Source organism: Nomascus leucogenys, chromosome 16, assembly GCF_006542625.1.
Source record: "Nomascus leucogenys isolate Asia chromosome 16, Asia_NLE_v1, whole genome shotgun sequence".
NCBI classification, from domain to species: domain Eukaryota; kingdom Metazoa; phylum Chordata; class Mammalia; order Primates; family Hylobatidae; genus Nomascus; species Nomascus leucogenys.
The window spans coordinates 43,514,959-43,542,061 of record NC_044396.1 but is presented as its reverse complement, the minus strand read 5'-3'; the positions used below and the strand labels follow the sequence as shown (position 1 = coordinate 43,542,061).

The window sequence follows — 27,103 nt, the reverse complement described above, 5'->3', positions numbered from 1 at the left end:
AATAACAAAAACTAAGCTGAAACACAGTTCCTAATATAAATAGATAAGAATGCTAGTTTAAGCTTGAACTGTTTATGTCTCAGTAGCCATCTTCATCATTACAGGACTTCATGAATAAAATAATGTTAGCACTAACCTTTGCCTAGTTTCAAACCACTGTAGAAAGTACATCCATTCTTGAAAACATAGAGATGTGGTAACCTGGTATGCATATTAGTAAACAGTATTCATCCATTTCATTCAGATCAACTTTAAAAATGTAACATATTAATACGATAATTGCAGATTGATTTGAAGAGAACCTAATAGAAAAAGATAACTACAAAAGACTTTAAAAGAAAACTAAGAAACCAATATGCAAATAAGTTTTTTAAAAAGTACAATTAAAAGAAGTTAATATAATTTAATCATTTGGAAACTAATTATTTTCCATATATATTTAAATTATTGAAGAGAAGCATTAAGGAAAAAAGCATTTGGGGCTAAAGCTGCTGTTAGTTTCTTTATAAATCAACTATAATGCTTATTCCTGTGTTCATTTTAAGTATTTTTCAATCAATAGTTAAACTCAATAAGAATGTACTATAAAAAATGTGTAAAGCTGGTAATCTTGAAACAGAAATGGATTATTTCAGATGATTAAAAGATGAAAAGTGGCAACAACCTTTACCATTTGCTTCCTCTTGTATTTTAGGTTGCTGATTTATTTGCATTTCTGCAAAAATAAAAGTGAAGTGCAGTTAATAATAGATCTGTCTGATGACATTGTAAGTGGGAAAACAAGAAACGTGAGTTTAACTCTAACAGGGGCAAATCCTTACTTTGATTTTTAACTTCAAGTAGGGCATATAACATTTCTAAGACACAGCTTTACATATGTTTTTACTTCACTGTGAGGAATACTATAAATCCAACTTATCAAAGGAGATGTTCTGAGGAAAACTGGGGAATAGTGTTCCATGATGTCCAGATGTAACAAAATCATCTTGTACTTTCTTCTACTGATGGTTTCAGTAATCCTCACCTTGAAGATAGAGCTCAATTTCTGAATGAATTATGCCCTGAGACATGAAAGGAAGCCAACTGAGGAAAAAGAGAGAGAGAGAAAGAAAGAGAGAGGAGAAAATGGAAAATTAATTTCTAATTTTCTCAATTTTAAAATAAGGTTGATTCTACATTAATTTTGCCCACTAAATGTTAACTATAAAATTGCTTTTTATATAGTCAAACACAATCCATCCTATTACATATTCATCATGGCACTAAGAATGGTAAGAATCATACCTTGCGGCTTGAAGAACGAAATATGTATGTTGCTAACCCTGCTAACCACCCACCTCTCCAGGTTTGTCAGTCCTCTATCACCATCACCTGTAAAAGCAACTGGGGCTCCAGCAGAGCACTCCCAGTACCAAGCTGGAGAAAAAGGCAAGGGCGGGTTTCAGATTTTGAGCATGGTACCTGGGCCACCCTAGAAAGTATGGGCTGCACATTGATTGCAGGGAAACTTGGCACAGAAAAATAGACTCCCTATTTTAATATTTCCTCTATGAGAGTTTCCGTCTTGCTTTCACCTGGCTTCCTCTAAAATCTCTTCCTCAGTGTTTGCAAAAAGAATATTACCATTGGCCAGGCATGGTGGTTCACACCTGTAATCCCAGCACTTTGGGAGGCCAAGGCGGGTGGATCATGAGGTCAGGAGATTGAGACCATCCTGGCTAACACGGTGAAACCCCATCTCTACTAAAAATACAAAAAATTAGCCGGGCATGGTGGTGGGCGCCTGTAGTCCCAGCTACTCAGGTGGCTGAGGCAGGAGAAGGCATGAACCTGGGAGGCGGAGCTTGCAGTAAGCTGAGATGGTGCCACAGCACTCCAGCATGGGCGACAGAGTGAGACTCCGTCTCAAAAAAAAAAAAAAAGAATATAACCATAAAAGTTGGTGAAAATATTATCATGGAAAACGTGCTTAGGGTGAGCTAATAGCTGATCCTCCTGGAGCTTCTGCCTAAACCAGGTAAACTTTAGTGTTAGAAGCTCCCTTTTGAAGAAAAGGTCAAGATTGGACTCAGAAAACCAGCTTTGCCATTTACTGGCTTTGTGGTCTCACCCTCTTGAAGCTGACTTTCTTTGACTAAATTACCTGCCTCATAACGGTGTTGTGAAGCTGAAATGAAAAGTCATGTACAAGCAGTTTTTTGTAATATTACATGGTATATCAATTTTATTATTATATCACAAAAACCACGGTTATTGCTATCCCACACACTTACACATACTCTCATTCCTTCCATCCTTCCATCTATACATTCAACACATACTTAGTAAGTGCCCTGTGTGTGCAGGCATTTTCCTAAGTGCTGGGACTACAAGAAAAAGAAAAGAGAGAAGAAACGTGACCTGAGGAGCTTCCAGTGTAAAACAGAAGGAAACATATGTAAAGATATAGATGTAACAAAGTGTGGTGAGTCACTTAAATACAGATGTTATAGGAGCAGAAAAAGAGACTGACCAACTCAATTGCAGGAATGGGGAAGTGCAAAGGAATTAAGAACAAAAAAATTAAACAAAGAGGTGATACTTGAGCTGAAGGTTGGACAATAAGCAGGTCAGGAAGGGCACCATAGAGAGAGACAACAGCACTGGCAAAGGTACAGAGTCCAATGAGATTCCATGCGGCTGACGCACAGGAGGCTGCTGGACAAGATGGGGTAGGGGCAGGGGTTGTGTGTGGGTTACTCAAGGATCTGACAACGTCAAGGAACTTAAGAGTCTGAGCTGTAAGACTGACGCCACCACACTAGCTTTGCAATCAGCAGATAAAGGGAAGGTGTGGGGTATAAAGGCGAACTGTGAGCTCGCAGTCCTACCCAGGTGTCAGGATTGCTCATCTCTCCACTTTTCCAAAGCTATGATAAATCCCATTTCCTTCTGACCACTTTAGCTCACAGTGTTCTTTCCTCCTCTGGAACCTAATAACACACATACAATATATTTTGCACATTTAGTTAGCCCCTAATTATGCAATCTTACTTTATTAGTTATGTTTTGGTTTATGTATCCCATCTTTCCAGCTACATTGTTATGTATGTAAAGAGTTTACTTTATATGCCAGAATAAAGACAGTCAGCTTCATGTTTAAAAATACAGACTTTAGGCCCAGCGAGGTGGCTCACACCTGTAATCCCAGCACTTTGGGAGGCCAAGGCGGGTGGATCGCCTGAGGTCAAGAGTTCAATACCAGCCTGGCCAACATGGTGAAACCCCATCTCTACTAAAAATCCAAAAATTGGCCGGGCATATTGGCACACACTTGTAATCTCAGCTATTCAGAAGGCTGAGGCAGGAGAATCACTTGAACCCAGGAGGCAGAGGTTGCAGTGGGCTGAGATCGTTCCACTGCACTCCAGCCTGGGTGACAGAGTGAGATTCCATCTCAAAAAAAAAAAAACAAAAAGAATACAGACTTTACATTTCAAGTAGAGTTAGATTGCCTTGTTTCAAAACCTGGCTTCAACACCTACTACTTGTGCAACCTTGCCCCATGTTCTTAATCTTTGTAACCCTCGGTTTCCTCATTTGTAAATTATGGATAATAATTGTACCTACACAAAGGATACAGAATTAAACATACATAAATGTATTATGGTAAAATAGTTACTACTGCATTTTCTGACTGCCAAACACAGTGCCTTGTACACAGTTGTGTTACAGAAAATATATTTGGGGTGACTGCCAGTCAACCAACAACCATCCTACTTTTCTCAGATGTGCCATAAAACAGTAGGCCTTGGATAGTGAAGCAAGTTTTTGCATTAGGACAAGAAAATTCCCCCAAAGCCAGTGAACAGATGGGAGAATTGGAGCAGTGTGGCTTGAGAGGTGCAGTGATGATATTAAAGGAGTGGAATAAAAAGCAAGCAGGAGAAGGTTGCTTGACCAAGAACACAATCCATTTTCTGCAGCCATCAGCTAAAGAATGCCTAAACCCCTAGGTCACCAGGGTGCTCCCTTTCACTGGCCTAGCTAGGAAACACAAAGACAGGGGTAAAAATTCTCTTAGTCTTTTAAGATTAAAATAGACAATTGTGGAATATGTTGGGGTGCTCCTGCCTTAAAACATATAGGGTGTTTTGCTGGGGAAAGATGTATAACGAGGTAAGGAGTAGTACAGATTTTATTTAGTCTGAGATCTATTTTATATTTGGCATACTTTCACATTGAAAATGGCAGAAGAAATATTTGAAGATTCTATGTCTCCACCCCCATCCCCAAAAAATGAACAAGACTCATCCCTGAACCTCATTCTGTCAGTTTCCCACCGTCACTACTTGTCACTTCCGCACCAAGGAATGGCGTAAACTGACAAAGAAGAGCACAGAAATCTGCAGCAGCACAAATACATGCTCAGAATAGCAAGAAATGATTAATAGTGGCCTCTTTCAGGAAAAAAAAAATCAGTAAAGTTAAATGATTGCTCACTGTCTCTTGATAATTTTTATTATTCCCTTCTCTCTATAAAAATTGTATTTTACATTTCTGTACTTTATCAAAATTTCAACATCTTTTTTTATCTATATCATTCATCATCTCCCCCCCCTTTTCCCAGAAATGGAAAATAAAACCATCTGTAGACAGGCTGACTTATTTTGAAAATAAATAAATGCATAAATTATTTGTAATGAGACATCTGAGTATGTTACAGAGGGAACTCATGCAAAGATTAGGTGACCTCTAAGGTTTCTTCCAACTTGGGATTCCATTATGTTTTCCATCCATCGTCCTTACCCCCCTCCCTCCTTCCTTCCTTCCTTTCCCCATTCCTATCTATAAATATTTGCTAAATCCATACTTGGTACAAGAAACCATACTGGAAAATAAAGAGAAATTTATGAGGCTCTACCCTTAAGAAGCATATCATCTGGTACCTGAGACAAATACGTTCACAAACAATGGCAGTGCATTGTCTGGCAAGCATTGCACAAAGGTCTAAGTCAAGCGCTGGAGGAATTTAAAGAGGGTAAGGATGAACACACTTCTGGCTGGGCAAGCAGAGAAAGCTGCATGGCATGGATAACATTTTATCCTGGGCCTTGAGGGATAAGAATTTCAATAAGCAGAAGAAAGAATAAAATGAGCTAAAACAAATGAGGGAAAAGAGTAACAATATCTCTAGAGAATTTCTAGGGACAGAAGCAAAACGTACTCTACTCAGGAGAATTGGAAGAAAAGCCTAGAAAGGTAAATGGCTAACGTAGGAGGATAATTTGTTTTTAATTCACCACACACTAACACCTTCAGGCAGAGCTGGCCTAGGTGTAAAAGTTCTCTTGCCACCTACACTTACACAGAAGAAGGATGCTGTTCAAACAGGGCTGCCCCTGCTTCTTTTCCTGACCCTCTCCACAAATGATATACTCAGCCCTGTTCTGTATAAGGCTCAGCTCATGATTTACTAACTAATTCACTAATTTAGCACACACTTTCTGAGTACCTACTATGTTCTATGTATTTGTCCTGTGGACACCGAAGGTCTTGATTACAACCTCCTAAGAGCATGTGCCGCATGTTTGATTTTCATGGAATAACCGCCAGAGTTGCCACAAGGCAATTAAGCAAGGAGAATGCTTTGTGAATAATAATGATGGAATGGTACAGGGGTGATTATCAGCCTTGCTTCCACGTAAGAATCTCATGCATGGAGATGCGGCCCTGCTGGTGTGTGAGGCTGCAGTGACAGAGCAGCAGAAACGCTGCTCTCTGCCAGGCCGTCAAGGCGGAGCCCCCTAGCGGTGTGGTTGGTCAACTAGCCACTTCAGTTTTTCAAGAGTGAGATCCTGAGACAAGTAAACTGCATTTTGCTTAAAAATCTATATCAGTGGCACACGTCTTTTTTTTTTTCTTTTTAACTCATGCTAATTCTAAGAATCACTCTTTGGCTTTTTGTTGTCATTAACACTTAAAAATGAGTATTAAGTCACAATTTTGTTTATACGTGTCATAGTGAGGTTAAGATACAATTAAACCTTTTAAATTGTGTTCTAATTCCAAATCTGTCTTTTAATATGATTTCCCTTGGGGCTTATAGTGTCTTGATTAATGCATGCATTTTGGCTGAATTTATTACACATGTAAATTTAACCTAGTTTCCTTCTATTTCAGAAACAATGATAGGAGCTGAAAGTAAAAATATAAGACATCAGCCCAACCTTGGGGAAAAGTGTACTGAGCTAGAGGAGTAGGATCGACACATAAACACACACATGTAACTTAATGTAGTAAGTGCTGAGTTAATGTCACACGCCCTGTGAAAGGTATACAGGAAAATGAGTTTCCCAACCTGTAGCTTCAGGAAATATCTCCTGGCAGAGGTGACACATCTTTTGTCAACTTACCAGTAAATATACACATGAAAGCCTACAGGACTCCAGGCACCAGGGAATGGCCATGAGTTAGGTAAACTCAGATCCAACAGCACCAGCTGAGAACACAGTGAAGGCCAGTGAGGAGCAGAGAAGAACGTGTCTGCCAAGCCCTGGCTGAGCTGTAGGCCTGCTGTGTGGCCAAGGCCAGCTTTTGGCTGCAAAGGTTCCCCCAGAGTGTGATCTCAAGGATGAAAAGAAGGCCTTTAGTTTGCCTTGCCCGAAGGCCTGCCTCACCTGCCTGCAGGGGGCCCACAGTTGTTTCGGTGGAATAACAGACTCTTTTTTTCAACAATTAGTAAGAAGGTGCTGAGGACTGTGAAAACGGCATGAGTCTGGAGTGGAGGTGGCATTCCACCTACCAGAGGTATTCAGGATTTGCTGATAGTCGATTCTATCCATAGTGGAAAGCTTTTAAAGTCTTCTTTTCTTATACTTTGCACAAAGGAGATAATCTCAACCTCAAAAAAAATTTTAAAAAGTCAAGAATCCTGAATAGAAATGAGATGGGAACACTTTAAAGGTGTTAACTGCAATGTCAACTCTAAGGAACGCTGTGAAGCATCATGTCCTTATTCCTCAGGTGAATGTGCCTCAGGGTCACTCCATCTATCTGACTACAATTTGGTTTTGAGAGGACAAAGCTGGTCATGCTGCCTTGCCTTGACAAGTCAAGTTAGATTCGTTTTGTTTGTTTTTGAGATGGAGTTTTTGCTCTTGTTGCCCAGGCTGGAGTTCAATGGCATGCTATCGGCTCACCACTATCTCCGCCTCCTGGGTTCAAGCAACTCTCCTGCCTCAGCCTCCCGAATAGCTGGGATTACAGGCATGCACCATCACGCCCGGCTAATTTTATATTTTTAGTAGAGACACGGTTTCTCCATGTTGGTCATTATTTGTAGTTATCTGCATTTAACTGATTGATTTCTGCATTTAAAAATTCTCCTTCTATTTAGAATTTCCCTAGGTAGGGCTTTTATTTCAAATAACTTGCTTCTGCAAGCTCCTATCAATGTCATTTCCCAAACCAATCAGGAGTTATGGAAGGCAACATTGAGAAACTTTTGGCACTCCTTGTCTCCAGGCCCTCCTAGGTCAAGTAGGTTATCAAATATATATTGTGAATGACATTGTTTCTATTAAAAGATAGATGCTAACTTATTTTTAATAATTTCACATTAAAGTCAAGACTCACATATACACATGCATACACAATAGTTCAAGTTTGGTAACACAAAAATCTGGAGATTCCCTAATTTAATGCTAAACAGTACAGTACAGAATCCATTCAAAAAGTATACTGGGTTAAATAGTGTTCCTCCAAAATTCATGGCCACCTAGAACCTCAGAACATGACCTTGTTTGGAAATAGGGTACGTAATTAGTAAAGATGAGGCCATACTGGAGTAGGATGGGTCTAGTCCAATGACGACAGTGTCCTTACGAAAAGATAAGAAACACAGAGACACAGACACACAAAAGGAAGATAGCTATGTGACAATGGAGCAGAGGCTGGAGTGATACAGCTGCAAGCCAAGGAAACCCAAGGACGGTCAGCACCCAGCAGAAGTGGGGAGGGCGAGGAAGGACTGTTTCCCAGGCCTTCCGAGACAGGCCCCAATGACACCTGAATTGTGGATCACTGGCCTCCAGGAACTACAAAAGGATATATTTCAGTCGTTCAATGCAATCAAGTCTGTGGCAATTTGTTACGGCAGCCACAGGAAGCTAATATAAATACTAAATAAAAATATTTGCATTAATTCATAAAGTCAGTTGAATGTCTGCCTTATTCAAATACAAATTTTGTTTGCTGCAAACCTCAAATAGCCAAACCTGCAGTGTAAATGGTAGAAATTCAGTGATGTATACCCCTATCTATATTAAATGTACAAAAGACAGAAAAATAATACCTTCAGGCATAGAAATAAAATAAAGCCATAAGGACGTGGGTGTTCAATTGAAGAGGGAAAAAGGAAAGGAGGATGCGCACACTCGCAGGCAGCCTCTGTGATGCACAGAAGCAGTCTCCTCCCGCGGCTCTGCTTTGTGTCTCACCTAAGCATTTCCCCCAAGCCCACAAAAAGGGACAAGCACTCGGTGGTCTTTTTCACTGCCCTAATTCAGCTGTGCTGTAAATTCTTGTTCTCTGAGGAAGCTCCAAGGAGCACCACCGAGATTTTCTTTCCTTTTCCCTTCTCTGATGTGCATCTGAGCATTCTGGATGCCTGCACCCCAGAACTAACTAGCCACAATGAACATGCCCAGCATCATACTCTACCCAGCTCCCCCGCCAGGACTGTCCAGTCCAGCTCCTGCGTGCACCCACGGCTCTCCTTTCCCCTCAGAACAGCCTTCCAGGCTCCATGGACACTGACCTTGACCTCACATGCACAGAAAAGGCTCTGGGAGACAGAAGTAACTATAAGTGGCTTCAGAATGGCCTTTTGCTGCAGTAGAAAGGAACCTGCTATGCCCCAAGTTCTATTCCTGGTGCCAAACTCTTCTGCTCCTTTAAGAATTAAGGAAGTAGGACCTGTCCCATCTCTGTATAGCTACATAATAGAAAGGAATTATTTCTGCAACTTACTTTCTTCATCAGAGTATTATATGAATGAGCACTAGCTACCATTTATTTAGGACCTACTATGTGCAGGGTATTAAATATTAGCATTTAATATTTTATATCTGTTACATTATTTGGGATTGTTCAATATATTTTGTAACTAAAATTCTTTCAGATACAACCCACTGAAATTATAATAATTAAGCTATCACTTATGTTTCTTCCTTCCAAAGGAGGTCATGGTGGCACAGCACAAACAAGAAGTAAGGTAGTGCAGGGGCCAGATGCGATGGCTCATGCCTGTAATCCAGCAGTTTGGGAGGTTAAGGCGAGCGGATTGCCTGAGGTCAGGGGTTAGAGACCAGCCTGGCCAACATGGTGAAACCCTGTCTCGACCGAAAATACAAAAATTAGCCAGGCATGTTGGTACATGCCTGTAATCCCAGCTACTTGGGAGGCTGAGGCCGGAGAATTGCTTCAACCCAGGAGGTGAAGGTTGCAGTGAGCTGAGATTGAGTCACTGCACTCCAGCCTGTGTGACAGAGCAAGACTCCGTCTCAAAAAAAGAAAAAAAAGTAAGGTAGCGCAAGAAATGATGGGTGACGATGTGAAATATATGTGTAGACATGGACAGTGGCAGTGAATGCATCTAAATTATCCACCAGAAGATTTCATATTTAAAAGAAATCAGCTAAATTAATGTGACAAAGTATATCAGAACATAAGATGAAAGTTCTGGATGAAGCACACTCTACCTCTTCTGATGCAGGGAATAAAACAGAGCTTCCACCAGTGCCCCAGAGATGCCTGTGTGCTGTGGGTGGGAGCAGGCTGGGAAATGACACCCAAGTCCTCTTCAGCGCTACGTGTTACTCATCAGATGGGGGTGCCTGTGCTATGCTAAGCTCTGAGTACACATTGAGAGAAGAGAAAAAATCTTTGTAGTTTGGCCAATTAAGTCATACTACAGGCCAAATTGGAATTGGAACTTGAGGATGGACAGGATTATAATGGGGAGAACAGAGCAAGGAAATGTCCTCCTGAGTGAAGACTAGCACTCCGAGGGACAGAAGCAGAGTGGAACAGAACTTGTTTAGGTAATTATAGGGGTCTAATTTCACTTAGATCTTGCAAGAGGACAGCTATAAAAACAAATTGGAGGGGGAAATATAGAGCCAGATGTTATAAAGCCTTGAATGGAAGTTCTGTTTTGTTTTGCTTTTGTGGTAGGCAATGAGGATTACTGAAGGTTTTTAAACAAGGGAGTGATGTGATTAAAATATAGCTTTTAGAACATTATTTTCCCCCACATTTTTTCTTGGAACATTTTCAGGCAAAGCTACAATAAAATACTAAAGAATAAAATTCAAAATAAAACAAAGGAGACATGAGAGAAGAAAAGATAAAGTCAGAATGATGCTAGTTAGTACCATAGAAGGGCTAGCTTGGAAGTTGTGGGCAGATAGGCTGCGAAAGAAAGACACAGAAGACTATTGGAAGACGACTGCAATGAGCTAGTCTTGATAAACAAGGGCATCAATCAGGGCAGAGGTAGTAGTAAGATAAAAGAAAGGATGAATTAAGCAGACACTATGAACAAGGAATTGACTGAATTTAATGACTAAAAGGCAAAAAAGACGAAGGCTACTGTGGATCTCACCGCTTCTGTTCATCTGCAGTCAGCTCCAATCATCTTGGGTGTTTGCAGGTTTTAGTGGCATGCCTTTAGGATTTTTAGTTGAATTGCCTCATTATTTTTACTTTTTGCTTAGTACTTAAAGTTGCAATTTTCTTGGCTAAATCCAGACCCTTGAATTTCCCCTTGCTCCTATTTTGCCTGTACTTTGTTGTCTCATTTCCTGTTGATTACCTATTTGGAAAAAGAGGCTACGGGGCAGCCCTCGATATTGAAGATTCAAATTTTCAGAATGGAGCCCCAAGTTTCTTGTTCCCATGCCCACAACAGATTGGGTTTTAACTCAATTCTAAGTCAGGGCTAAGCCTATTTCCTGTGACTGAGAGACCAAGCAACAATAAACATGATTGCCCATCTGCCTGAAGCTAAGCATTTTCTTGAGAAACAGCAGGGCTCAGTAAAGATCTAGAGAACCAGGCTTCTTCTTGGAAAAACAGGTGACACTTTCTTAAGCAAGAAGGTGTGGGATTTCTATGAGGAGATTAGAAGAAGGAAGTATATGTGGGACCTGTGTCTCAAGCCGAGGCAGTACAGGGCCAGGTCAGGAATTTAGAGAGCTGCTTTCAGGACTGACCCTCATGGGGCTCAAGGAAAGTCCAACTTACCTAGAATTTAATGTTTGTCTTTCTTACATTCTGTTCTGAAAGTTCTTCTCTGTAAAATTCTCCACAATTAATTTCCTAATGAAACTGTTGTAACACTACAATTTTAGTAATGTTGAGAAACCAACAGTTAAACAAATGTTCTCACTATTTATGTAATAATTTCCAGTATTCAACTTTTGGTCCTTTTGTGATGCACAGAACATTGTGGCAATAAGAAATTATAAGATAAGTCTTCCTTACAATGCTTAGCAAAAGATTATTTAAGCAATCAAAGAGTTATGCATGATGTGGAATCTGAGTTAATGAAACAAATCCATGACCTAAAAGATACACACACACACACACACACACACATACACACACACAGCATCATCCACAGTGCGGCACACCCTTTTGAAGTACCTTGGAGACCAGCATTACCTTTGACAGGTGAAGATGGACTCGGACATGGTGCCTGGCTCTCTGACTGTGACTTGTTCACAGTACCAGTACTGTGATTTGTCACTGGCCTCACAGCGCAACAGCACCTTCTGCAGTTTTCCAAGCGACACTGCTGCTACTTGAAATTTATCAATCTGGTGCAAGAGACAGAGGAAAAGAAACACAGAAATAACTAGAGTCCGAGGCATGACAAATGCAGGCAATAATAATAGCTCAACGACTGCCAGAAGCAGCACAATACTCTAAAAGAGACAATGTTACTATAGTTAGCATCAAAAGGAGCAATATGGTGAGAAAAATAAGCAAGTTACTTTTTATCTATTAAAAATATATTTCTGGCTGTTTTTTCGCTTCTGCAGTTTTATTTTCTCCATTTGTAGTAGCATCCAGAGTAATAAACAAAGAAATCCCAACACAAAGACTTTTCTCTCGTTAGACCCCTACTCTGAGAAGCAGTTCATTAGGGCATCAGGTTGACAACCACGCAGCTAATGTACAGCACATTTCCTTTCTATGAGTACTGATATGCTTTGAGACATGTGGGACAAATTTTCTTTCCTTCCTTCCTTCCTTCCTTCCTCCCTCCTTCCCTACTTCCCTCCCTCCCTCCCTCCTTCAATACATCCTTCCCCTGCACCTTCATCTGTAGATGAAAATAGAGCACATTCTTGGGTTTGTTATAAAAGAGCAGCCTGGACTCCTCACTCCTAAATAGAATTGGTTTGTTATATCAAAAATGCACTGACATTTCCAGAGAGATTCAGGACCTGAAGTCAGTGCTATATTGATTAAAATAAAAAGAACTCCCTTACACATTACTTCCTCATAGATTATTGTCAAGAATAAACATCTTAAAGTTATCTGAGGAAAGGATCATGAATTTAAGTAAGTCTGAAAAGTTACCAGAAATGATAGTTGACTGTTAGCTACTGCTACTCTATGGTAAAAAATGTGACTCTAGTATCATTTGTATTGCCTATGTGGGGAGCTGTCTTAACTGCTCCCTGCATTGTTACCAGCTTAAATTTCAATTTGATATTTGAAGATACACTACCTGGGTCTCAACTATTGGCTCCATGCTGTCGATGGAAACCTCCTGTGGAGTCCAGACCAAAACCATTACTAGTCCAGTAATGATGGTTCTGTAAACCAGATGGTGAGTATTTGTGCATCTTCTCATGTGTGCAGAGATCATCTCATTGTCACTGTCCTGCATTCTCAGCATAGCTTTACAAGGGACGTTTCATGAGGCACGTCACCTGTTGTAGCAAATGCAAGTGATGCCCCATCCCATGTCCTCTGGATCCATTTCTAGGACTTTCTAGGTGCATCTGCTGCTTTGATAAACAGTTTAGGTGTACTCATAGCTTTGTATCTCAATCCCCTGTCTCCTGCTTCTGTGTCTGAGGGCTTCCCCTGGTGGGACAAATCTGAGAGATGTTTCACAGAGTTTCTCTGAAGTTCTCTAGCAAGAAGAGGGAGCCACAGCAGTTACCAGCTCACTAATATTCCTATATTGGCTTTTCTCCTTTCCTGCCTCACTGTTCCCACTCCTTCACTTCTCCAGTGCTTACTGGGATTATCTCCCAGATAAATTACCCTCACTGAAGTCTTTGCACTCTCAGTTGGCTTTGGGACAAACCCAAACTACAATACCTTGAGGTCTGGAAAGATAGTCTGAGTCAGCTTTCCGGTGTCTTCTTGCATCTTAAAGTAACTTTAGGTTTGAAGGCAGAATTAAATTGGGTCTGTTGCATATATTGCTACATTTTATTATCGTGCTAGGACACCTTGTAGAGAAAATGACAACTAGCCCAATGAGTGGTTTATGATGTGAGATGTGGCAGGTATGCCCAAATTCTGATAATAAAACTCTCAGACTCTTACCACAGTTTCTTGACTACAAAACTCTTGAAATTATTTGGCATTTCCATTACATCCCAAGCACTGAGGAAAATAACAGAAAATGTAAAATCTAAAATGAACCAGGGAAGAAAAACACTTTTATATCTCTGATTCTAAATTTAAAAGCAGATACCACTAAGCCCTCACTGTACTCTTCTTTATATACTGATTGCAACTATATCTCCTACCCAATTTTAATTTCAGTCCATAATACACCCTCCCTACTGTCTGGAAAATGCTAAACACAATGATGAACTGAGGAAGATCAATCATGAAGATGACTTGCAAAATCTCAGCAGGTAACGTCCCATGGTACAGCACTGCTGCAAAATGATACATGCTGGCAGCCAACTAGCAGGTAGCCAGGAGACATGGAGCCTCTGCCATTTATCCTCAAGTGGTCGGGTGAAAGATTCTGGGGCTGATGCAAAGCCCGCAGGGTTCTGTAGGAGATCACTTCACTGATCACTTAGCATAATATTAATAATAATACCATGGTATCTAAAATTTTGTTTCTGCTTAAAATTGATAATTCATTCCTGATAGCAAAAGTTAGGCCTAATTTTGCTTTTGACTCACTCAAAGCAGAACTAGCTTTCCTATTCATTCTGATGAAAGCTTTTGTGTAATCAACAGTGACAAACGTATAGGTGAGCTTTAAGATATCCAATGTTTCAAAATATTTCACAAACTACAACAAACAGTCTGAGAAGCAGCGCTCTCTAACTGGTTTAAGGAGTCTTCTTTCTTAAAAATATGCCTTTAGATTACATAATCCCCAAACTTAATTTCAGACCCTCAAATAGTACCTTCTTTCCATATACAACAAAATAACATTAACAACATCCTACTGCAACTTCTCAAAGATCTACTATATAGAAAGACTTATGTTTGTCTATAAGGACAAAAGGAAATAAGGAGGGGCTTAGGTGTGAAAATAACACAGTTGGCCCCAGTCAAGATGTTTTATAGATTAAAGGTCATTGTGTTATTATATGAAATATAGTATAATGGCATTGCTATGACCTTATCTTTTAAAATAATGCCTTGTATCTTTCAAGCCTGAGAGAGCACATTCATAAATATTTTCCTTGTCTCTTGAGTTCATTTTTTTCTTTTTCTCACATGATCACTAATTTTTAATATCTTTAAAAATTTAAATTTTAAATTTAATTTCTTTGTTCTATTATTTACTGTTGGTTTAGTATGTCCCATTTTTCTTGCAAGAACAACTTCCAAAACAAAGCACATTAGGAAGTCAGGTCAGGAAAATGTGTTAAAGATGTCTTAAAACTAAAATTTGAAGAGTGCCAAACACCTCTTAAATTTTACATCATATATGGCCATCTTGAGAGAGATTGTTAAGAATCTGGGAAATTATTTGTATAGACTCACCTGTCCTCTTTGAAATTTTACTTGCATGTTAGATTTGTACAGCTGTCTGAGGCCAGAGTCTCCCCTCTCCCCAAAGAGACAGATGAAAACCTCAGACTCTGTCTCTGCATGCTTCAGCTGCCCAGTGTAGACATCAACCTGGTATCTCACTACTGGCAAAGCAAAAGGGAGAGAAAACAAGAGGAAATACATTACCTTGAAATCCATACAAACAGAACCCAGATCCATAGGTTTTCAGGCTATAGTAAAAAAAGAAAAACATATATGAGAATTCCTCTAATCTGGATTTTCTGTGTCTATTGAGAGACTTTTGAGCTTCAATTATTTTTAATCATACATGGGCATTTTTACACCATGAGCAAAAGGCCAGAAGGTTTATTGCATTTTCAGAAAGAGAAATAAAAGATTTTTTAAAAGGTTGTTCTTCTATGTATGACATAAGAGGACATTTTATGCTTAGTATTTTAGTGGTAAAGGTGACTGTTATTGCACATTATGTTTAAAGTTTAAAATGACGTAAGGTTTGATGAGGAAAGAAATCAAGTGAGGAGGTAAGCTGGCCCCAGGCAAAGCTAAGGTGAGTTGCAGCCATGGCATTTCTTGTCTCTCACAGCCTCAGCCTTTGTGACTGTAGCTGGGCCACAAGAACAATTTTGAGATTACATTTAATCGAAGATCCACCAGCAACTCATGCCGTGACATTAAAAATGTCACTTCTCATGAGTAAAACAACTCTCCTAGAAGTAGGAAAAATATTCTGTAACTAAATAGCTTAGAAGCAAATTTAAGCAACTACCAAACAATTTGTCTATAGAATAGATGCTACTGAAGATTAATAACACACATGGAAAAATAGCTTGTCCTCCTTTTACTACAGGAAGCTCACAGACAACATCCCCATCTGTCTGAATCCGAGAGAGCCACACGTTTGCTGCAAAATCTAGGATCTTCTTGCTTTTCGTATGTTGCATGGTCACCTGGAATTAGAAGAAAAAATGACCAAATTGTGTCATCTCCAATTTCTCAAAGAACTTGGAATTCAAAATGCATCCCAGGATTTCAAAAGTGTACTGCATACTCTGATGATGGTGACAGTGGTGATGGTTGGTAGTAGTAGTAGTAGTAGTAGGTTGGTGCACAAGTAATTGCCATTTTGCTATTACTTTTAATGACAAAACCACAATTACTTTTGCACCAACTTACTAGTAGCAGTAGCAGTAGTAGCAGTAATAGAAGTACCATCAGTTGTTTATTAGGCAATTTTTATTTGCCACGTACTATGCTAAGTGCTTTATTTTAACTATATTTTAACCTTAATCAATCAGACTTGTAAAATTCTTTCAATCTTATGGATAAGAAAATGGAGGCATGAAGATTTGAAATGGGCTCTAGCAGATTCGAAGTTCTCAATTTCACCTGTGGTAGTGATTTAAAAAAAAAAAAAACAATCTAAGAGAACTCGAAAGATCTTGTGTTCATATTAGTCACCAAAGCAAGAATACATCAGAACTTGAAAAAAAAAAAAAAAGTGAATGTCTTTTAAGTGTATTTATAACATCTGTAGGCTCTAAATAAACCCCCAGTTGCCACAGACCAAATGCCTACACCTTCCAGCATGCAGGCAGCTGCCTTTCCCCCCAGCCCAGTGAATCCTCCACAGACCCCTCGTCAGCCCCTTTGGTGGCTGTTCCACACAAAAGCCCCTTCCCTTTATCTTCCCCTTCACATGCCAACAGACTAGCAGAGGACTTCCGGGAATAAGCCCACAATTGTTTGCCTTGCCTCCTATCACAATAGAGAAAAATGTCCTCATCCTTTTAAGATTCCAGCTAATCTTCTAAATATGTCCCTGTCCCTCATCAATTTCCTCTGCTTCCTGGCCTTAGGAGCAGGTGCCACTATTTCTCAGATGGCTTATTCTTCGAGCTTGCTGTCATAACCCACTGTCTGCTGTTCTTGCTCTCTTCCAATCCTGCCTTTAGCCTGTTTCAAGAGAGACTATTTTAAAACAGAAATCTGATCATTTTGCACACTGCACACAACTTTTTTTTTAACAGTCTTTCCTACAGTATAAAATCCCAAATCCTCAATACAATGAGCAGTTCATGGTTGGGTCATAATCTTGCTAGATACTTCTCCCTCACGTGCTATGTTCTAGTTGTACTGATCTGTTCATGGTTCCTCAACCTGGCTACATTCCCTCTCATACCAGTTTTCACATACACTTGTAGCTCTGCTTAGAACAGTTTCATCCCAACTCATTGCCATGATGAGTCTGCCCATCCTTCATAGCTTGCACATAACCTCTTCTAAGGAGTTTTTTGTGAGCCCTCAGTTTGGTTCAGCAACCCTACTTTGTGATCCGTGGCAGCCGCCCCATTGATGATTTAACAGCTAATATTTGACTGACTTGAGGGAAGGAACCATGTCCTATTCATCTCGATACTACCACAAGCTTTCACAAGGCTGTCCTTGGGTCGTTTGTTGAATGAATGATTACATGAATAACTACGTGAAATGGGTATTTGTCAACACAGGTTACAGACTAACTCAGCACGCCTGATCATTAATGAGTGACGACTGTACCTTTACTTGCTCCAGGCAAGAGGTCTTGAAAAGAACACTGGACAGCTAGAAAAACTGTGACCAAAGTCTAGCTCTGGCATTTCCAACTGACCATGAGAAATCATGTAACCACTTTGAATACCAGTTTTCTGGTCTTTAAAATAGAAATAATGACTATCTCATATGGTTACTGTGGATATTAAATGAGATTATATGTAATGTGTAAAACTTTATATAAACTATATAAATACTTCATATTAACATTAGTGAAATGTATATGTGTATACATACATTAATATTAAAAAGGTTAATATGATATATTCTACTGAAATTGGAAATGTTCTCTTTGGATTATATCATTATTTAGACAGCAGCCAGTGTCTGTGTGGAATTTGCATGTTCTCCCTAAGTCTGTATGGGTTTCCTCCAGGTCCTCCAGTTTCCTCCAACATCCAGAAGCTCTGCATGTTAGAGGAACTGGTGTGTCTACATGGTCCCAGTGTGAGAGTGTGGGGGGTGTGCAAGTGTGTGGGTATGAGTGTGCCCTGCAATGGGATGATGGCATGGCGTCCTGGCCAGGTCAGTTCCCGCCTTGCACCCTGAGCTGCCAGGACAGGCTCTGCCCACCCACAACTCTGAACTGGAATAAGCAGGTTGAAAAATGAAGGAATGAATACAAATGATTGTCAAATAAAAATTTGTAACATCTATAATAATCATACAAATGTACAAAAATAAACAATTAGGGGATGAAAGCACTCAGCGAGTTGCCATGTTTGTGATGGTTTTTGAACTGCATGGTGGAAGAAGGTGGTCCTGAAAATTTCCCTTTGCAAACATTTATTCCTTGGTTTAACTCACCATAACTACGACTGCTATCACTCACTGATTGACCAAACATAGGGTAAAACTTTCTTACTTGTTTTTATTACATTTATGTATAGCTCACATTTATTTCAATGGTTAATATTTGAAGTGTTTTGGACTTTGGAAGATTGGAGATGTTTTTTGGGACCAGAAATATGCTCTAGAAATTTAACTCTTGTTTATTTCGGTTAGCCAATGGTAAATTAGTTTCGTTATACCAAGTTTTGCTTGAAGTCACTGTTTCCAAGAACCTACAACAATGTTAAGCGATTTCAAGGTCATACTACCTAAAACTTCAACAGGTTCTTCCTCTACATTAACCTCTCCATGCAAATTGGCAAGAAGCCTCTGGTTTCTGAGGCCCCGCCATCCCTTCAACCTTAGAAGAGCCCACTAATAAGAGAGCCTCACTGATTTGACTTAAGTGCAATCCTACTAACACCACTGAAAAGCCTCCATGGTCAGGGCTCTAAGTGAATTCCGTTTACCTTCGAAGTCATGATGGCTCGAAACAGAAAAACAAAGAATCTAGGTAATATCCAGTAATGTTTATTTTTATTTTCAAAAAATATTTTTTCAACTGTTAAATTAGTAAGAAGGGCAAAATTCCAGGACAACCACAATGTTTAAGCCAAGTTACATGATAGCTAATGGCAGGACTCAGTAAAAGGCATGTGGCAAGTGAAACAAACCTGGATTTGAATTAAAAGACCTTGGTTTATGTGTTTGCACTGCTACTTACCAGATGTATGGCCTTAACCATTAACCACTGAAATAAATGTGCGCTATGCATACATTAAGATAGATTAATGAAAACAAGTAAGAAAGTTTATTTTACCTCATTTTAAATCAAAGATTAAATGTTTGCAAAGTACAAATTGTCAGAAGCACTTTCTCCCACCACCCAGTTCAAAAACAAACCATCACAAACATGGCAGCTCACCAAGCACTTTTATAAAAGTTTCCCATCCTGGCTAACACAGTGAAACCCCGTCTCTACTAAAAATACAAAAAATTAGCCAGGCGAGGTGGCGGGCGGGAGGCAGGAGAATGGCGTGACCCCAGGGGGCGGAGCCTGCAGTGAGCTGAGATCGCGCCACTGCGCTCCAGCCTGGGCGACAGCGAGATTCTGTCTCAAAAAAAAAAAAAAAAAAAAGTTCCACAAGAGGACCTGTCATCTTCAGGCCCTCATTTGCAAAACTACCATCATATCTCACCAAGCTGATAAATGCCTTATGTAATAAAATGAGATCAAAACACCTTTTGGAAAACAGTTTGTAAACTATAAATGATTAGACATAGGAAGTTATTTCCCAAAGCAGAACTTTCTCAAGAGTGGGTGGCGATGCGTCCGGAGTTGGTTCCTTCCGGTGGGTTAGTGGTCTCACTGACTTCAAGAATGGAGCCGCGGACCTTCATGGTGAGTGTTACAACTCTTGAAGATGGCACGGACCCAAAGAGTGAGCAACAGCAAGATTTATTGTGAAGAGCGAAAGAACAATGCGTCCACAGCGTGGAAGGGTACCCAAGCAGGTTGCCACTGCTGGCTGGGGTGGCCAGCTTTTATTCCCTTATTTTTCCCCTCCCATGTTCCATTTCTGTCCTATCAGAATGCCCTTTTTCAATCCTCCCTGCAATTGGCTACTTTTAGACTCTTGCTGATTGGTGCATTTTACAGAGCACTGACCGGTGTGTTTTACTGATTGGTGAGTTGTACAGGGCACTAATTGGTGCATTTTACAATCCTGTTAGCTACAGAGCACTGATTGGTGCATTTTTATAGAGCACTAATTGGTGCATTTTACAATCCCCTTGCTAGCTACAGAGCACTGATTGGTGCGTTTTACAATCCTAGCTACAGAGTGCTGATTAGGGCATTTTACAATCCTCTTGTAAGAAAAGTTCTCCAAGTCCCCACTTGACCCAGGAAGTCCAGCTGGCTTCACCTCTCAGTGATACTTAGGAATATTGTAAAAGAGCTTGATTTCAGAACATCTAAATTTTCCAAGTTAACAGTAAGAGGGTGGTTTTTGTGCCTAGAAGTAAGACCAATTCTTTCCAGATCCACATGCTAGCTATGTAATATGGGAACTGCCTAGTTCTCAAAACCTCAATGTTCTCAGTTGGGATAATGATAATATCTACCTTGCTGTGGTATAAACATTAAAAGTGATCAGGTATACCCTGAGTGCTCAACACATGTTTATTGTTTTTAATAATAATAGTATCAAAATTAATCTCAGAGATTGGAGATCAGAATTCTTAAAAATTATTTGGGATTGTGGTTCCTCACTCTTTAACATCCTCCTAGAGAATGCACAAGGAAAACTTCAGCCAAACGTTCAGTTCTCTAGTACCAGAATGAGAAATTCTATTCCAATTCCCTGACTCCTACTGTACTTGGGAGAGCTGACCACAACCATCTGGGAAGACAACTAACGGTCTCCTTTGGCTCTCCTACCCTTAGCTAATCTGAAATAGCTTCTCCTGCTTCCTCTCTCCTGGGCACCTCCATGAATTCTCTAGCCCATCAGTCAAGGAGTTCATAAACAAAAGGCAAAACCTCTAACTTCAGGAAAAAAAAAAGAAACTTCCAAAGCTTTGGAATCCCAAAGCTGTCCTCTGAGCCAGGTCTCCCACTCATCCCATCCTCCCAAAAAGCTCTCCAGCACTTCTAGTCTCCTGGGCCCCTAGATCACTGTGCAATCCTTGCCTGCTTTCCCTAAAATGGTTCCTATTCTGGTCCTTTGTACCTCAAGCAGGAAATTTTAAGAAAAAGGAGGCCATTCCTCTCTAAATTATAGGGACCGGCACTGTCCCAACTCCTCTTGAAGGCTTTACCTTTTCTTTCATGTCCTCCCTGAGCGCCTTCTCTCACTGTTCTTAGTGCCTGCATTTAATGTCAACCTAGATATCAATGGAGCAAGGATCAGGTCCAGTGGGTCAGAAGGAGGGTCATCACTATGGCCAGAAGACTTGGTGTTGTGAGGGCAGAGTGAGCCAACTGCCCTCTGCCATAGCCTCACTCCACATCCTGATTAAATGTAATTAATAACCAACAAAAATTGCCACCATCTATATTTGTATTCTACTTGATTTTTTTTTTTTTTTTTGAGACGGAGTCTTGCTCTGTCGCCCAGGCTGGAGTGCAGTGGCGTGATCTCGACTCACTGCAAGCTCCGCCTCCCAGATTCACACCATTCTCCTGCCTCAGCCTCCCAAGTAGCTGGGACTACAGGTGCCCACCACCACGCCTGGCTAATTTTTTGTATTTTTTAGTAGAGACAGAGTTTCACTATATTAGCCAGGATGGTCTTGATCCTTTTTTATAAAATATTCTTCACACATTTTATTTAATCTTAAACAAAATAAATAAAATAATCTTATCTTTTCTTGGAGGAGAAATGATATAGAACCAGAGTCTACAAATACTTTCTGAGAGCTACCCATGTGGCCATTTGTCTACTGAACACAGGATGTAAAATAAACACTGGATAGAACACAAAGAATACATTAGGATGAGAAAGGTTTAGAAAAAAATCTTTTTAGAAATCCTACTCTGAAATATCATAAGCCTTTGTTCTATAAAACAAAAAAAATACTTCTACTGTCATTACAGATTCCATATACACAAAGCTTTTTCTGAAAAAATAAAGGCAAATAGTCACCAACACGTTTGTTGGACACAAAGTATTTACAGTACTCTATAAGATCTGATACTGGGGATGGTGGATGGGACACTCATGTCAGTCATTAGTATTTTCTTTATATAGCCAGAAATATGAAAATATAATAAGGTTTAAATGTGCTCATAGAGAACATTTTAAGTGTTCTTGCAAATCAGACACAAAGTCAAAGCTTGACTCTAAATGTCCTTATTTCTCATCCTGTGCCTGGTGATAATACCCTATTTGTTACAAGGACTGTACAAGGGGGACCAACTATGGTATTTACAACTGACTGAGGGACTATCAAATACATGAATTTATCTTTGGTTCAAATAAGCTGGCACAACTTTAAGAATGTTTCCATAAACTACTGGAGTCTTTTGAGATTAAACATTTGCCTGGAGATTTTGTGAAAAGAAGCTGGTGCTTCCTGCTGTTCACTGAACTAGAAAATCCTCAAAAACAAACTATTTTTCTTACTGCATTTCAGAACTTGCTATTTCATTTATGTGGTTCTTTCTAGAACCCTGAAGTGAAAAGGTAACTGGAAATGAAAAGGAACTGGAAATATTTATGAGATACTTTAAAACTTCAAAAAAATAAGGCATTTCTTACCTAATTTTGCTAATCTCAGGATTGCCTGGAGCTCATAGCAAGTAGGTTACCATATCATATTAACCAGCAGTAGGTTAAAATAATAACAAATTCACCAAAACCTATGACCCACTTCAATTCAAAGACTTAGAAGAATCAAAAAGCTTCGAGAGAATTCCTATTCTATTTGAGTCTATTTATCCAGAATGTTTAGCAAACATGTGCTGCAGAGGCAGCCCAGACATTGGAGAGAGTATTAGGCCATGGGCCAAGAGAAGGGGCATTGGCCTTATCTCGCTGCTAATTCTGTGTGAATGGGTCAAACCTCCAAGACTCTCCAAGCTATATATTTGAAACAGGGTCTCACTCTGTCACCCAGGCTGGAGAGCAGTGGTACAATCTCAGCTCACTGCAGCACACCCAGCTAATTTTTGCATTTCTGTAGAGACAGGGGTCTCCCCATGTTGCCCAGGCTGGTCTTGAACTCCTGGGCTCAAGAGATCCTCTGGCCTTGGGCTCCCAAAGTGCTGGGATTACAGGCATGAGCCAATGCACCCAGCCGTACTTCACATATTATAAATATTTGTTAAATAAACAAAATGTGTTTTATTTATTCATTCATTCCACAATGTTTAACATCTACTACATGATAGGCAATACTCTAAGAGTTGGGATTATAACACTGAATAATACAAAGTTCCTGTTCTCAAGTCACTCACTTTCTAGTGGAAGTCAGACTATAAACAAATATAAAATATCAGATAAGGGATGTGTTATAAAGAAAATAAACCATGCTGATGTGATCAAGAGCAAATGCGGGCTCCCTTTAGATTGTATAGCAAAGGACCTCTAAAGCAGGAGAAGACCAGTGTGGCTTCCACAGCATGAGAAGGGGACGAGAAAGAGGTGGGCAGGGGACAGATTACATGAGGGGACATGATCTGACTGATGTTTATAAGAGATCACTCTGGCTGCTCTTTGAAATCTGGATGCTGAGGGGGGAAAAAAGAAGCTGGAAGGCTATCATAGGAGACCTTTACAGCAGAGAGAAGAGAAAAAATTGCAACTTGGAGTGAAGTGATGGTAATAAAATGGAGGAAAAATAGACAAAATTAAGGTATGTTTCAGCAACAGAGTCAGCAGGAGATTCCTGAGGGATTGGATTTTGCAGGGAAGGGAAATAAAACAATCTAGGAAAATTCGTAGGGTTCTGGCTTATATAACTAGGTAGACAGTGACACCATCTTCTCAGAAGAACAAGATTAAAGGAGAAGCAGGTTGGATGAGGGAATCAAAAAGGTCTGATTATGTTTCATTTATTTTTTTCTCTTGATATTCACAACTTGTGAGATACCAAGTACTGTTGAGCCCTATTTTACAATAAGAAAAACCTAGAGAAAAAGTGATTTTTTTACTTTTTAGAAATTAAACATCTTTCAAGTCTTTTGACTTCAACTCTAAAGTTTATTACCTCAATTTGAAAGAGTCAAAGTCAATTCCAGAGAATAAAAAAAAGAAAACCTAAGATTTGAAAACAATTGTTAGTTTTATTTAACAGCATTTTCTAACATGTATGCTTATCTTTCTTTTTTCAATATTCAAAGTTAATTACTATCTGTCTATGTTCAGTTATAGCCACCTTGTTTTGGGTAGAAGCTACTCATTACCTGAAATCAGTATGATGACCTGGATTAATATTCTCCAACAGTGTTTTGAACGCTAGACAGCACAGTTGGTTAATGTGTATTAATATGGCTGAAATAGCAAGTCAGACCTTCATAAAGGCCTCTAAAGTATGATCAAGGCATAAAAGTTTAAGACTCTGAATGACATCACATGACCCACCACTAGATCAAAAGCCCCAAAGAACCAGAGTATCATGAAATGGGCAGGTGTTCCCTGCTCAAAATGCTATGTCAAAAACTAGGTTTTCACCCATTTTAATTTGGGACACTGGGAATGATTTCAACAAACACTTGTTTAGAAACAACAGCTTCCCCCAAACAATAGCATTCCATAAGTGTTTGCATTGTTCATCACAAGATGAACAATAGCTATTGGCTATAAATGGTTGATCATTAATGGGGGGAACCCTCATGGCATATGTCCTAATAATGACAGACTTTCAGATTTTCCAAGTCCACAAAAGGCAGCCTTTGGTCATTGTAAAACCAATCATTTTCTTTTTTGGAAATAGTATTTTCTTTTGGCTTTCAGACTGAAGCATCGTCTAGTATTATTCTATCAATACTAAAAAGACCCAAAGCCTTGACTTTTGCTTTAGCTCTGATACAGAACTGCCAAATGTGAGTACTATGAAAAAGTCGATATGGCTGAGAAAAAGTACACTGATATTAAGCTTCAAAGCCAAACTTTATGTTGGGGTAGATGAGAAATAGAAAAAGGGTGAATTTCCAAAACCATTTTTTCACTGAAACATGCATTCATTTTCCTTGAAAACAAACAAATAAACAAAGTGCTTAGGGAAAAAAAAGGAAAAGGAAACAGCAGTGTCTTTATCACATAAAATATTCAGCATCTTGTTTTAATTTCCTAAATGAATAGGAACAATTTTAGGAATGCCTTCAATAGAAACTAAAATTCATTTGCGGAGCTCCCCCTGCTGATTTACAACAGCAAATATTAGTTGTTTCACAAGAGAATATTACCATAAAAACTCATTCTTGTTTCTTAGAAACTTAAAATTCCTGGATTACTTTTAAAAATTTCAACCAAGTCGTTAAATACATATCCTAAAAATAGTTGACTGGAACAGACATATGGTGGTACTTACAATGTCTGAATTAACATGTTAGAATTCAGTAATGAGAATGTAACATCTAGGTCAGGTTACCCAACCTCTCTGCTCAGAACCTGAGAAAAGGGAGAAATCAATTTAATTCTCTCCATAAATCTTTTGGAAGACAGATGTAGAGACAGCATGTGCCATTTTCACTGGGACAATTACAATGACAACTTTATGGATAACTTAGCACAATCTGGTTTATAGTCAGGTTAATGGTGGATTGTGTTCTTTGAAGACAAGAACTGCATCTTGGTCATGTTGGCATGCTCAAACGACCAATAGAACTCTTCCAACTCTTACCAACTCTTCTAGTAATACTTGATAAAATACTTTGAATACGAGTACAATTGTTTTCTGAATATGAGTACAAATGTATACTTTTATACATCTGTGCTATTGTTTATTTTAGCATCAAAGTCCAAGGAGAGACTTGATGTGCTCTCTCCCACCCTGACACACTGAAATCTAAGTATCTAAAAATTGCCTTGGTCCTAACCTGTCCTAAAACATAAAGTTAATTCGACTAGCATGATCCGTGCAATATAAGAAAAGGGAAATGCTGATTAAGAAGACTATATAAAAGACATAAAGATTACTGAATTTTGCCACAGAGCAAATGCATGCGGAGGAATAAAATTTTGTACTATATAGCAATAAACTTCCAGTGTATTTGTGAAATACTGAGAGAAGAAATAATGACTGGAGTTTAATTATCAGACAGAAGATGGTAGTCATCTCTACAGAATTTTTTCTATATGCTTGAATAGGGCTTCAAGAGATGGTAATAAAACATTTGTAGGTCTATGTATTTATCAAGTGACTCTACCTGAACAAGGTCAAATGGCTTGTGTCTGACAAATTCCAGCCTATGTAATCATCCTTCAAACACAAGTAAACTATTTCAGCTTTGCAAATAGACACTTTGCCTTTCATTGGGGAACAAATTATTTTACATATTTAGGATGCAATATTTCATAATCTTCCCTTCGGGGCTCTCTGACCTATGTCCCCACTGTGCACTCAGAGGCATCACCTAGGCTCTCTAGGGAGCTCCCTTGCCCTCTTCCCCTTTTGAATATAGGCCTGCACTGTGGCTTCTGGACAGATTACTGCTGGAGGGAACTTCCTCCACATGCAACCTTGTCACATCACCTAATAAAATATGTGGCTACTGCCTCTGACCATGGTCATATCTTTTTCCTAAATCAAACCCCAAATGCCTCAAACCCCTACAGTAATGCACAGTACTCCTTTCATAGAATGTTAATAGATTTTACCTGAAAAATATGACCCCATGGTGAATTTAGCTTTGGAAATGCTGTTAAACAGGTTTCCCTACCACAGGGCATCCCAGAGCCTTTACTATATTTATTTGCATTGTGACTCTCCAAGAAAGGAATGAAAACCTCAGTGTTTCCAAAACTCATGTGGGAAACTCAGTGTTTTCCACACTGGAAACATTTATTGGGGAGCATCTTGGGAAAGCAGAAGCATGGCTGGCTTTTTACGTCACTGGAAGTGGCCTCAGGGCTGCGGTGAATGGGCATTAGTGGGGAAAGTAACTTCTTTGAAT

The 27,103-nt window shown here is 39.4% G+C and overlaps 1 protein-coding gene across 1 annotated transcript in view; it reads right to left on the bottom strand.

Annotated features, from left to right (window-relative positions):
- LOC101179227 (lipoxygenase homology domain-containing protein 1) overlaps positions 1-27,103 on the bottom strand; it is a 158,904-nt gene that overhangs the window by 17,724 nt on the left and 114,077 nt on the right. The window contains 4 exon segments of the mRNA XM_030795086.1: positions 1,025-1,083; positions 11,710-11,864; positions 15,031-15,182; positions 15,917-16,007. Of these exon segments, the coding sequence (XP_030650946.1) occupies positions 1,025-1,083; positions 11,710-11,864; positions 15,031-15,182; positions 15,917-16,007 (457 nt within the window).